A 14,081-nucleotide genomic window follows, 5' to 3' on the forward strand; every position below is an offset into this window, starting at 1 on the left:
GCTCATAATACATCTTGCTTCGGTATCTTTCATTAGAACTTGATACATTATTTCTTAACTTACTGTATTTTTCACATGACTTTCTTTGTACATAATTGTTTCTTCTCTGATTTGCCAACCTATGCCAACATTGATTTTGGTAATGACCTGTTTTTCCGCAGTAAAAACATCTAGATTTTGGCTTCTTATAAACATGGTGACTGTATTCATAGTTTGCTAAATTTCTTTTTCTTTCATTCTGTGCATTAATGACATTAATGACATTCTTATTAACATGTTGACTGTATTCATAATTTGCTAAATTTCTTTTACTTTCATTCTGTGCATTAATGACATTGTAGTTTCTAGTTACTGTTTCATCTTTCTTAACTTCCTTGTGCTTCTTTATTGATTCTAATTCACACATAAATTTCTGTGTTAATTTCTCCATTTCTTTGTTAAATTTATCCTTGAGTTCTAGTATATCTTCTTTATAGTTTGACTCCAATTTTCGAAGTAAATCTTCAATAGGTACGTTCTCTTCATTGTGGCTTATTAAGTTCACTGATTCATTAATCATCATTAGTTTATCATGATTCCTGCCATTCTCCGATGGACTTATTAAATCATCACTGCCATTGACTGATGGGCTTATTAAATCATTTTGATTACTATTCTCTGATGGACTTATTTCTTTTTGACTGCCATTCTCTGATGGACTTACGATACAGCTTTCACTAATATTCTCGTGTACCTGCGTATCATTCAATAAAGAGTCAATCTTAAGACATTCTAATGTATCTGTCACCTTTAAATCATTATTAAGTTCACCCTCTGTTTTTTCCTTGGGTTTCAATTCTTCCTGGACTATGTTACTCTGTTCTTCATTCCAAAGGTTGCCAATATTTACTTCTTCAAGTTCTGCTTTTAATTCTATCTGTTCACTTTCTAATTTTGGTTCATTTGTGTCTGTTATAGCTTTCATTTCTAATAGTTCTTGTTCATATGCTAGTTCATGTAGGCCAACTTGTTTTTCCATAGTTTCAGCCCTTTTATCTGCTCTCTGTTTTCTGTTTCTTTTTTTCCGCTTTCCTTTTGGTTGTACAGTCTCTTCTACTTTATCTAATTCTGAAATGTCTTCTTCTTTATGCATATCTGTAATAGCTCTTGATCTATTACACACTATTTCTATCACATCATCTAGTTCTCTCAATACATTTCCATGAGCTCGTCGGGGTTGTTCTGGTACTTCGTCCCATGCTTCTTTTGCTTCTTCTATGTCTCTTGCAAGTCGATTGGTTGCCCAGGCTATCTGCTTATTCATCTTCTTAATGCCTTGCGCCCTCGCCATTTCCATATATTCTTCAAGTTCTGTTTCATGCTTGTGTTTTCGTTCATCATCTTCTATTTTCCAATTCCTTTCCTCTAACCTCCTAGCCCTCTCTTCTGCCTTCCTAGCCTTCTCTTCTTCTTTTTCTTCAGCTTTCGCCTTAGCAGCTTTTTCTTCTCTAGCCTTCTCTTCTTCTTTTCTCTCAGCTTTCTCTTTAGCAGCTTTCTCTTCATCTTTCTTTAGTAGTTCTTTTATAAATGCCAACCTGTCTTCCTTCGGAATGTCAAGTTCCTTCACAAGTGCTGTATATGTTTCAAAATTTGACATTTTGATATATTTTCTATGACATAAAATATAAATTCATTAGTTGACAATAGATAAATGTTAATTAATTTACAATACCCTTTCTTGTATTCTGGCTTTGTTCAGTTGATTAGAGACATCTAGTAATCCAAGAAAAGTTCATAGTACATATATAGTACAAGAATAGTTCACTTTGTTGATTCCAAAAAGTTGAAAAAAATTCAAAATAGTTCTAGTAGCCTGTTACAGAGTAGAAATTTGTCCAGTTTTAGATAAGACATCTTTAGGAACAGTTTAGGAACAGTTACAAAAATAAACTTGATCTGCTAAATCCAAACAGTAGAAAAACTTGAACAGCTAATCCATATAGAAAAAACTTGAACAGCTAAATCCAAACAGTAGAAAAGAAACACTAAGACTTGATCGGCTAAATCCAAACAGAAAAAACACACAGACGATATTTACTCGACATTGGTGAGACAATATCGAAATAAGGTGATAAAAATTATCACGTTGATGACTTGACTTGAACAAAACGTCTGACTTGACTACAGCAACCCTTCTGACTTGAGTGTAGATAGATGACTTTCAAGAACTTGACGTACTTGGTAAACAGTGGAAGACCACAGACTGTAATATCTCCATTTCTGACATATGTAGCACCAATTCTTCAACCACTTGTGACATCATAAGTAACAGTAATACAATGTAGCAACATCACTTTATTGCCTCCACTTCTGACACCATATGTAACAACATGTATTCTTTGTTGTTATTGTGGGTTCTTCAATATACTCATACGAGCAACAGTAGTTGTGAAACAATAACTTTATTTACACTTTGTACAGAGAATTAATAGATCCATAGTAAATCCATGGTCACAACTGGTATAAGTACAATCACAGTCAAGAAACAAAGTGTCGTAGTAACATCCTACATTCACAGCCACAGTCCTCAGGTTCAAGTTCTAGCACACAACACCCGTTCACCTTTTTGCTCCCCCTTTTATTCACCACTTTCTCTCCCCTTACGTACATGAGCGATCTCACCCAAAAGCATGAAACAACACATGACGATCGCTCAGACAGTCCTTCCGCTAGCCAGGTACTCTTCATTCATGCAAAACACAATATAATAAGGATACATAATTATACAGTCTGTGACAACCTAGTAAGTTCCTTGCTTCACCTAGTAAGTTCCTTGCTTCACCTAGTAAGTTCCTTGCTTCAGTACACCTAGTAAGTTCCTTGCTTCACCTAGTAAGTTCCTTGCTTCACCTAGTAAGTTCCTTGCTTTACCTAGTAAGTTCCTTGCTTCACCTAGTAAGTTCCTTGCTTCACCTAGTAAGTTCCTTGCTTCACCTAGTAAGTTCCTTGCTTCACCTATTAAGTTCCTTGCTTCACCTAGTTAGTTCCTTGCTTCACCTAGTAAGTTCCTTGCTTCACCTAGTAAGTTCCTTGCTTCACCTAGTAAGTTCCTTGCTTCACCTAGTAAGTTCCTTGCTTCAGTACACCTAGTAAGTTCCTTCCTTCAGTACACCTAGTAAGTTCCTTGCTTCACCTAGTAAGTTCCTTGCTTCACCTAGTAAGTTCCTTGCTTCACCTAGTAAGTTCCTTGCTTCAGTACACCTAGTAAGCTCCTTGCTTCACCTAGTAAGTTCCTTGCTTCACCTAGTAAGTTCATTGCTTCAGTACACCTAGTAAGTTCCTTACTTCACCTAGTAAGTTCCTTGCTTCACCTAGTAAGTTCCTTACTTCACCTAGTAAGTTCCTTACTTCACCTAGTAAGTTCCTTGCTTCACCTAGTAAGTTCCTTGCTTCACCTAGTTAGTTCCTTGCTTTAGTCCAACTAGTAAGTACCTTGCTTTATTACAACTGGTAGGCGCTTCTTTCAGTATGTGCTATCATACATGTGCTATCATGCATGTGCTATCATACATGTGCTGTCATACATGTGCTTTCAATGTAAACTTGCTACTCGACAGTTTGAGCTACCAAAGAAAAGTCAAGATCAAGCTTCAGTGTCGTACTTTTCAATGGTTTCTATCAAACATCTACCCACAGCTGCAGTAAGTCTGAAAATATTTTACCTATTCTTACTATCAACATATTATATATATATATATATATATATATATATATATATATATATATATATATATATATATATATATATATATATATATATATATATTATATATACTAGGCATACTGCCTAGCTTCGCTTAGGTTTTCAAAAACATTTGATAATTTGAATACTAATTATTTGGTGATGGATGAGGTGTGGAGTGCTTAAATTTAAACAGTAATGCTAATTTTAGAGAAGATGTTGTATGTTGTTCAACAATCGCTTTCAGAGCAAAAATTAGAAAGTATGCAATTTATAAATAAAATGGAATTAGAAATACAGAGGTTCCATTAACAGTATATCTCATAATTTATATTACATTGACTTTAAAAATTATTTTTTTATTTAATTATGATACGTAGCTTAATTAACAACTTATTAGGTTTAAAAAAAATGTTATACTTTGTCGTTTTCTGTTTCTGTTTAAAATAGTATACAATTATTTGAAAAATAATTATTAAAAAGGTTACCTCCCTTGAAAATGGACCGAATGACGTATTTTTTTGTTTACTTTTTTTAAAAACAGTTACTATGCTTATATTAAAAAATTGATATATGAACATATTTAACGACTACAATGGATTTTTTCGACGTGAATAACGTTTTTTTTTTGTTACCCTCCAGGGTCGGTCTACGACCTCAAATAATATTAAGGGGATCGTTCGTCAATTTATTTATATATATCTCATATATGGAGAATTTCACTCGCGGTCATCTTTTAGCCCTGCTCGAGGGCTTTGAGTCTGACCAACAGTTTTTCCATACGGCCTAGTCAGCTATAGAAGTGTAAGCAAAACATTAGCTTGATGTACAGAGGTTAAGTAACCTATAGCTTGTGTTTGAAATTCCCTGTTTTTCCCATAAAATACAAAGATTATATAGGGAAATACGACTGGTCAGTTTTGACCCATTTAACGAATTTTCCTGGACATGGCGAGTTTTTTGTGACACCCCCAGGCATTCTCCTACCACCTCACAAAATTTCAAGGGGGGTCGTCGGAGGAAATTTTTTTTCGTAATAGAGCTCATATAAAGAGAATTTCACTCGCGGTCACTTTTTAGCCCTCGTCGAGGGCTTTGAGTAACACCGACAGTTTTCCCTAAAGGTCAAGCCATTTACCTAAGAGTATGCAAAAACATTAGCCAGATATAAAGACGGTAAGTGCCCTAAAATCCGTTTTGAAATGACCCTCTGTTTTCCCCATAAAATACAAAGATTATATAGGGAAATACGACTGGTCAGTTTTGACCCATTTCCCGATTTTTCCCAGACATGGCAAGTTTTTTGTGACACCCCCAGGCATTCTCCTACCACCTCACAAAATTTCAAGGGGGGTCGTCGGAGGAAATTTTTTTTCGTAATATAGCTCATATAATGAGAATTTCACTCGCGGTCACTTTTTAGCCCTCGTCGAGGGCTTTGAGTAACACCGACAGTTTTCCCTAAAGGTCAAGCCATTTACCTAAGAGTATGCAAAAACATTAGCCAGATATAAAGACGGTAAGTGCCCTAAAATCCGTTTTGAAATGACCCTCTGTTTTCCCCATAAAATACAAAGATTATATAGGGAAATACGACTGGTCAGTTTTGACCCATTTCCCGATTTTTCCCAGACATGGCAAGTTTTTTGTGACACCCCCAGGCATTCTCCTACCACCTCACAAAATTTCAAGGGGGGTCGTCGGAGGAAATTTTTTTTCGTAATATAGCTCATATAATGAGAATTTCACTCGCGGTCACTTTTTAGCCCTCGTCGAGGGCTTTGAGTAACACCGACAGTTTTCCCTAAAGGTCAAGCCATTTACCTAAGAGTATGCAAAAACATTAGCCAGATATAAAGACGGTAAGTGCCCTAAAATCCGTTTTGAAATGACCCTCTGTTTTCCCCATAAAATACAAAGATTATATAGGGAAATACGACTGGTCAGTTTTGACCCATTTCCCGATTTTTCCCAGACATGGCAAGTTTTTTGTGACACCCCCAGGCATTCTCCTACCACCTCACAAAATTTCAAGGGGGGTCGTCGTCGGAAGAAACTTTTTTTCGTAATATAGCTTATATAATGAGAATTTCACTCGCGGTCACTTTTTAGCCCTCGTCGAGGGCTTTGAGTCAAATCGACAGTTTTCCCTAAAGGTCAAGCCATTGTCCTAAACGTATGCAAAAAATTAGCCAGATATACCGAGTTTAAGTACCATAAAGTCTGCGTTGAAATGACCCTGTTTTCCCCATAAAATACAAAGATTATATAGGGAAATACGACTGGTCAGTTTTGACCCATTTCCCGATTTTTCCCAGACATGGCAAGTTTTTTGTGACACCCCCAGGCATTCTCCTACCACCTCACAAAATTTCAAGGGGGGTCGTCGGAGGAAATTTTTTTTCGTAATAGAGCTCATATAAAGAGAATTTCACTCGCGGTCACTTTTTAGCCCTCATCGAGGGCTTTGAGTCAAACCGACAGTTTTCCCTAAAGGTCAAGCCATTTACCTAAGAGTATGCAAAAAATTAGACAGATATACTGAGTTTAAGTACCCTAAAGTCTGCGTTGAAATGACCCTCTGTTTTTCCCATAAAATACAAAGATTATATAGGGAAATACAACTGGTCAGTTTTGACCCCTTTACGAAGTTTTCCCAGATATGCCGAGTTTTTTGTGACACCCCAAGGCGTTCTCATACCACCTCACAAAATATTAAGGGGGGTCGTCGGAGGAATTTTTTTTTCGTAATATAGCCCATATAAGGCGCCGGTCAGTCGAGGTCAGTTTTGACCCCCTCTCCGTAGACTTTTCGGCCAACCGTCACCGGCCTTCGTGTTCTATCGCCCCAAGGCACCATCGTGCCAAATTTGACGCGCCTGCGGCGCCGGGAAGTGCCCTATCGGGCACCTGACCACTTTGCTTTATATATATATATATATATATATATATATATATATATATATATATATATATATATATATATATATATATATATATATATATATATATATATATATAACAAGCTTTTATGTAATAGTGCACTAAAAAGGATAACATGAATGATAAATATATATATATATATATATATATAATTCTCTTCATGGAGACCATAGAAAACACCACGCAGCTTAGTCACCACCCTCATCCCCACGTCAGGTGAGCTGTGGTTCACGCTAAATGTTTACAACCGTAGAGTCGGGTTAGTGACGGCTATTAGGGGCAGGTAATTTAGTATTAACCGATTCGAAACAAAGGGGGGGGGGTAACAATTTCTGATTGATCTTTTCTTTGTCTGTAAACGGCTGCTTTCACTGGGCGGGAGGGGGTGGTGTTGAATTCACAAATTATGAATAGCTGATAAGCAGAAAATAGAACGACGAGATAGCGGCGTATGCTACGTTGCGGGTCAGCTCGTATATAATAATACACCCCTATTTTAAATTACCATAAAGATAACGTGTATAACGTCGAGATTTCTGAAAATCTCGATTTCGATTTTTAGCAGGACTTCAATACTTCCTCTATACTTTGTATAAGGACTTCAATACTTCCTCTATACTTTGTATTAAGAACTTCAATACTTCCTCTATACTTTGTATAAGGACTTCAATACTTCCACTATACTTTGTATCAGGATTTCAATACTTCCTCTATACTTTGTATAAGGCCTTCAATACTTCCTCTATACTTTGTATAAGGACTTCAATACTTCCTCTATAATTTGTATAAGGACTTCAATACTTCCTTTATACTTTGCATCAGGATTTCAATACTTCCACTATACTTTGTATAAAAACTTCAATACTTCCACTATACTTTGTATCAGGATTTCAATACTTCCTCTATACTTTGTATATGAGAAAGTAAAAGGAATGGACATGATTCAGTTGACGAAAATCCTTCCATTATTATTGTTGGCATGGATGAAAATAAAATCAATCATGTCATTTTAGATTTTGCAATCAAAGAGACGGTAAAAATAAAGTACTTAAAAAAAACTTTGAAAAAAAAACACGTTTTTCTTGTGGACTAAAAAGTAGAAAATAACTATTTACATACATTTGATGACAAAAAACGTGGGTACGTTCACCATCAAATTTCCCGACCCATCTGCCCGACCCACGTTTTTTGTCATCAAATGTATGTAAATAGTTATTTTCTACTTTTTAGTCCACAAGAAAAACGTGGTTTTTTAAAAAGTTTTTTTTAAGTATTTTATTTTCTCCTTTTTAGTCCGTTGCTACACATGAAAAACGTGGTTTTTAAAAAAGTTTTTTATATAGTTTATTTTCTACTTTATATAATGACTTGATTAAGTATGACTTGACTAAGTGTTTATAAATACACGGACTAAAAATCTTGAGCGACCAGGATTCGAACCTGGGTTGTCGCGGCCACAACGCGAAGTACTAACCACTATACGATCACGGCCAGCGCGCTCACATCGATTGGGGCCGAAGTAACTGTGTCAATAGGCCTCCAGTCTTGTCGGTATCTTTAGAAATCATGTCCTCAATTTTATGGTCCTTAGGGCGTAATTAAATTAAGCTAATTACGGTCTCTAATTGCTAGTTTTTATGATTGCATCTGAAATTGTTAGGCGAAAGTAGCATGCATGCCAAATTTCAGATCTACAGAGCAATCAGAAGTGGGCTAATTTTCGATGTCAATTTTAACAACAAACAAACACACGCGAAGCTGAGGCAATAAAAACGTGTTAATAAATTTAAAAAGCCACATGTCTGAAAAATAATTGTTTGTTTTTGCTAAGCACTGCTTCCGATAAGAAAGAATAAAAAGAATAATTTATGATACCTTTATATAAAATTGTGTTCACCTAAGTGGTATGTGTGGGTGTTTTAGAAGAACCAGCTCAGTATATTGGCGGTCTTTGAGAGGAATTCTATTTCAAATGTTTTTTTAACATGAAATTTCGTCTGCCTAACTAAACAGTAATCGTGTCCCCTTTTAAGTGAAAATAGAGTAAAGAACTTTTTTCCGTTAACCGGAAAATCGTTCAAATGTTGAAAGAAACCTTTACATACAATTTAATACTTTTATTTCAAATTTCGTCCGCCTAACTGAAAAGGTTCCCAATTATAGGCTTTTGAGAAACCAGAAGTGGTATTACTCCATATATATATATATATATATATATATATATATATATATATATATATATATATATATATATATATATATATATATATATATATATGGAGTTTGAGCCCGGACCCCGCCCACCCCTGCTTACCGTGCCACCTTATCGTCTGCTACAGGCCACTTGTGACTGATGAGGTTGTTTATGGCCACATTAAACAGGGTCAGATGTGTATTGACCTTGACCCAGGTCAACTACCTTTGGTGGCCAAACTTAGAGAATGTGACGTCATGAAAGATTCGCAGGTGAGTAGGTCAGACATGGGTCTTAGTAGGTCAGACATGGGTCTTAGTAGGTCAGACATGGGTCTTAGTAGGTCAGACATGGGTCTTAGTAGGTCAGACATGGGTCTTAGTAGGTCAGACATGGGTCTTAGTAGGTCAGACATGGGTCTTAGTAGGTCAGACATGGGTCTTAGTAGGTCAGACATGGGTCTTAGTAGGTCAGACATGGGTCTTAGTAGGTCAGACATGGGTCTTAGTGGGTCAGACATGGGTCTTAGTAGGTCAGACATGGGTCTTAGTAGGTCAGACATGGGTCTTAGTAGGTCAGACATGGGTCTTAGTAGGTCAGACATGGGTCTTAGTAGGTCAGACATGGGTCTTAGTAGGTCAGACATGGGTCTTAGTAGGTCAGACATGGGTCTGAGCCTGACTAGACCTGGGGCCACTCATCATTAGACCTGGGGCCACTCATCATTAGACCTGGGGCCACTCATCATTAGACCTGGGGCCACTCATCATTAGACCTGGGGCCACTCATCATTAGACCTGGGGCCACTCATCATTACACCTGGGGCCACCCATCATTACACCTGGGGCCACCCATCTGATTTGTTTGCTAGGAGTGGTCCTGGAGAAGGAGTGGCCTGATAGTTTCCAATGGGATGTGCCTGACCTCTGACCTCCTCACTATGCAAGGATTTGTTTTGGTCCAGTTCTGCAAGGAAGCCAGCAATCAGGTGAGGATATGTTTACACCCCCCACCCAATCCCTCATCTACACCCAGTATAAGGCCTACACCCCCCAATAAAAGACCTGCACCCCCCAATCCAAGAACTACCCCAATCTAAGACCTACACCGACACCTCCCAATCTAAGAGCTACCCTAATCTAAGAGCTACCCCAATTTAAGAGCTACCCAAATCTAAGAGCTACCCCAATCTAAGAGCTACTCCAATCTAAGAGCTACCCCAATTTAAGACCTACCCCCTAATCTAAGAGCTACCCCAATCTAAGAGCTACCCCAATCTAAGAGCTACCTCAATCTAATAGCTACCCCAATCTAAAAGCTACCCCAATCTAAGAGCTACCCCCCAATCTAAGAGCTACCCCCCCCCCCAATCTAAAAGCTACCCCAATCTAAGAGCTACCCCCCCCCAATCTAAGAGCTACCCCCCAATCTAAGAGCTACCCCAATCTAAGAGCTACCCCAATCTAAGAGCTACCCCAATCTAAGAGCTACCCCAATCTAAGAGCTCCCCCAATTTAAGACCTACCCCCTAATCTAAGAGCTACCCCAATCTAAGAGCTACCCCAATCTAAGAGCTACCCCAATCTAAGAGCTACCCCAATCTAAGAGCTACCCCCCAATCTAAAAGCTACCCCAATCTAAGAGCTACCCCCCCAATCTAAGAGCTACCCCCCCCCCAATCTAAGAGCTACCCCAATCTAAGAGCTCCCCCAATTTAAGACCTACCCCCTAATCTAAGAGCTACCCCAATCTAAGAGCTACCCCAATCTAAGAGCTACCCCAATCTAAGAGCTACCCCAATCTAAGAGCTACCCCAATCTAAAAGCTACCCCAATCTAAGAGCTACCCCAATCTAAGAGCTACCCCCCAATATAAAAGCTACCCCAATCTAAGAGCTACCCCCCCCCCAATCTAAGAGCTACCCCAATCTAAGAGCTACCCCAATCTAAGAGCTACCCCAATCTAAAAGCTACCCCAATCTAAGAGCTACCCCAATCTAAGAGCTACCTCCCAATCTAAAAGCTACCCCAATCTAAGAGCTACCCCCCTAATCTAAGAGCTACCCCAATCTAAGAGCTACCCCCCCCCCCCAATCTAAAAGCTACCCCAATCTAAGAGCTACCCCCCCCCCAATCTAAGAGCTACCCCCCAATCTAAGAGCTACCCCAATCTAAGAGCTACCCCAATCTAAGAGCTACCCCAATCTAAGAGCTACCCCAATCTAAGAGCTACCCCAATCTAAGAGCTACCTCCCCCCCCCCCCAATCTAAGAGCTACCCCCCAATCTAAGAGCTACCCCAATCTAAGAGCTACCCCAATCTAAGAGCTACCCCAATCTAAGAGCTACCCCAATCTAAGAGCTACCCCAATCTAAGAGCTACCCCAATCTAAGAGCTACCCCCCCCAATCTAAGAGCTACCCCCCAATCTAAGAGCTACCCCAATCTAAGAGCTACCCCAATCTAAGAGCTACCCCAATCTAAGAGCTACCCCAATCTAAGAGCTACCCCAATCTAAGAGCTACCCCAATCTAAGAGCTACCCCCCCCCAATCTAAGAGCTGCCCCCCCCCAATCTAAGAGCTACCCCAATCTAAGAGCTACCCCAATCTAAGAGCTACCCCAATCTAAGAGCTACCCCAATCTAAGAGCTACCCCCCCAATCTAAGAGCTACCCCCCCCCCAATCTAAGAGCTACCCCAATCTAAGAGCTACCTCAATCTAAAAGCTACTCCAATCTAAGAGCTACCCCAATCTAAGAGCTACCCCAATCTAAGAGCTACCCCAATCTAAGAGCTACCCCCCCAATCTAAGAGCTGCCCCCCCCCAATCTAAGAGCTACCCCAATCTAAGAGCTACCCCCCCAATCTAAGAGCTACCCCAATCTAAGAGCTACCCCAATCTAAGAGCTACCCCAATCTAAGAGCTACCCCAATCTAAGAGCTACCCCCCCCCCCAATCTAAGAGCTGCCCCCCCAATCTAAGAGCTACCCCAATCTAAGAGCTACCCCCCCCAATCTAAGAGCTACCCCAATCTAAGACCTACCCCCCCCCCCTCCAATCAGCAGATGTGGTATAGACACGCGGAGAAAATTGTTCACGCAGACACCAACTTGTGCCTGGACGGGACTGAATGGCAGACAGGGGTCAAGGTCACAGACTGCATTAAGGGAGATGAAGGTCAAGCTTGGGACATTGGTCCACTGCAATGATGGAAGTTGGTACAGTGGGAGTTGGTACAGTGGGAGTTGGTACAGTGGGAGTTGGTACAGTGGGAGTTGGTACAGTGGGAGTTGGTACAGTGGGAGTTGGTACAGTAAGTACAGTGGGAGTTGATACAGTGGGAGTTGGTACAGTGGGAGTTGGTACAGTAAGTACAGTGGGAGTTGATACAGTGGGAGTTGGTACAGTGGGAGTTGGTACAGTAAGTACAGTGGGAGTTGATACAGTGGTCTGCATTCAGATTTTTTTTCAGGCATCTGTTAGTGGAGGGGCGAAGTAATCCCGACCACCCCCTCCCCCGTAGAACGTCTACCGCGCCCCAACCTCCACACACCGATCGAAATAGAATCTAGATCCCCCCGGTTAGTTTAGTGTCCCCCCCCCCCCCCCCTTGAAAATTTCAAGTCCCTCCCATTGGGGAAAAAAGTCTGAAAGAAACACTGTGCATGATTGATGTTTAGCGGCCAAAAGTAGAAAACAGTAGGGTCTACCTTTATTCTGTATGATCTACAACAGCGACTAGTGTTTCTTTCAGACTTTTGTCTCCCCGGGGAATGGGGGGGGGGGTACTTGGAATTTTCAGGGGTGGGGTGGACTAAATTTTCCAGGGAGGGGGGCGGACACTGGCAAAAGTATATTTTCTATATAAATTATATTTCCTTTTAGGAGTCTGGGGTATGACAGTATGACTACGACTATATTTAGTATGAATATGCACTACGTATAGATCAAGGTTAAATAGGGTTAAAGTGGGTTAAATAGGGTTAACGTGCCGATACTGGGTAAAGATCCGTTTTCAATTAGATTTTTCGTTTCCAGTTAAATTTGTAGCTGAGTTGGTGATTTTGGTTTTGTTTTAGAGAAAAAGACAAAACTAACAACCAAGCGCCCGTTGTATTTCTTCCTCAACGGGCCATTTATCTAGTTAATAAATTTATGTATATAAATGATGTATATTATTAATATATATTTGTATATAGGCTAAATGTTCTATATTATTAATAAATATTAATATATAAATGATGTATATTATTAATAAATATTTGTATATAAATTATATATATTATTAATAAATATTTTTGTATAAATTATATATATTATTAATAATATTTGTATATAAATGATGTTTATAATAAATAATTCTCTCTTTTGCCCTTAAGTTTTTGCCTCAAATCAATCAGGATATTGTCCGTTGACACAGCCAAGAATCACTGTTGTCAATGTGGTGCTTGCAGGCACGTTTAAGAGGATTTTTGTGTTTGCTAAAGTGCTTAATTTAATAACGAACCCATGGGAAAATTTATAGCAATCAAAATAACCGCATTAAAAATAACCGAAAATTGGCCTGGACTGACTGATTCTTTTAAAACTATACAATTTTAAAAGTGCTCGAAGTAGGTTTACCACTTGCAACTAAGACACAATCCTACTCTTAGGTTCTTGAATTAGATACATCATTTGCAACTAAGACACAATCCTGCTCTTTGGTTCTTGAGTTAGATATATCACTTGCAACTAAGACACAATCCTGCTCTTTGGTTCTTGAGTTAGATACATCATTTGCAACTAAGACACAATCCTGCTCTTACGTTCTTTAATTAGATACATCACTTGCAACTAAGACACAATCCAAGTACACTGAACGTACTGTTTACTAATAATTATTTTTAATTAATAACAGTTTAGAAGTCGCTCTTAAATGTCCTCTATGTTTACTTCTATCTTTCGGTTTGCGGACAAGCTGGGTTTTTTTTATAGTCGTTCACTTAATTAATTCAGGCGCGTCCGCCGGCGTTCGGGCTAGGTTCGATTTTGCGCGATGGACTATCCTGTGTGCGTTATGGGTTAGGCCAGGGCTTGACTATGAGCACTATGCGTTTATGTTTGCACTTGAGTTTGTGTTTATGCACTACGTTGTTTGCGTTTAAGTGTTGAATTTGCATAAGCGTTTCTAATTGCTTTTTCGGTTGTTTTTTATTTGCGTTGTGTTTGTTTTCTGTTTAG

General features: G+C 39.0%; 1 protein-coding gene across 3 annotated transcripts in view; it reads left to right on the forward strand.

The window, feature by feature from the left end:
- The window catches only part of LOC131935700 (polypeptide N-acetylgalactosaminyltransferase 14), a 31,200-nt gene extending 18,543 nt beyond the window's left edge, over positions 1-12,657 (forward strand). The window contains exons 12-15 of one of the 3 annotated variants that reach the window (XM_059292243.1): positions 3,597-3,680; positions 9,004-9,130; positions 9,730-9,846; positions 11,921-12,657. In XM_059292243.1, coding sequence (XP_059148226.1) covers positions 3,597-3,680; positions 9,004-9,130; positions 9,730-9,846; positions 11,921-12,067 — 475 coding nt within the window. In that variant the 3' untranslated portion in view covers positions 12,068-12,657. The remainder of the gene's footprint in view (positions 1-3,596; positions 3,681-9,003; positions 9,131-9,729; positions 9,847-11,920) is intronic. The other 2 variants (XM_059292244.1, XM_059292245.1) reach the window with 2 other exon arrangements.
- The last annotated feature ends 1,424 nt before the right edge of the window (positions 12,658-14,081 follow it).

Source organism: Physella acuta, unplaced genomic scaffold (assembly GCF_028476545.2).
Source record: "Physella acuta isolate Inbredline_101_S28 unplaced genomic scaffold, ASM2847654v3 ptg000155l, whole genome shotgun sequence".
NCBI lineage: Eukaryota > Metazoa > Mollusca > Gastropoda > Physidae > Physella > Physella acuta.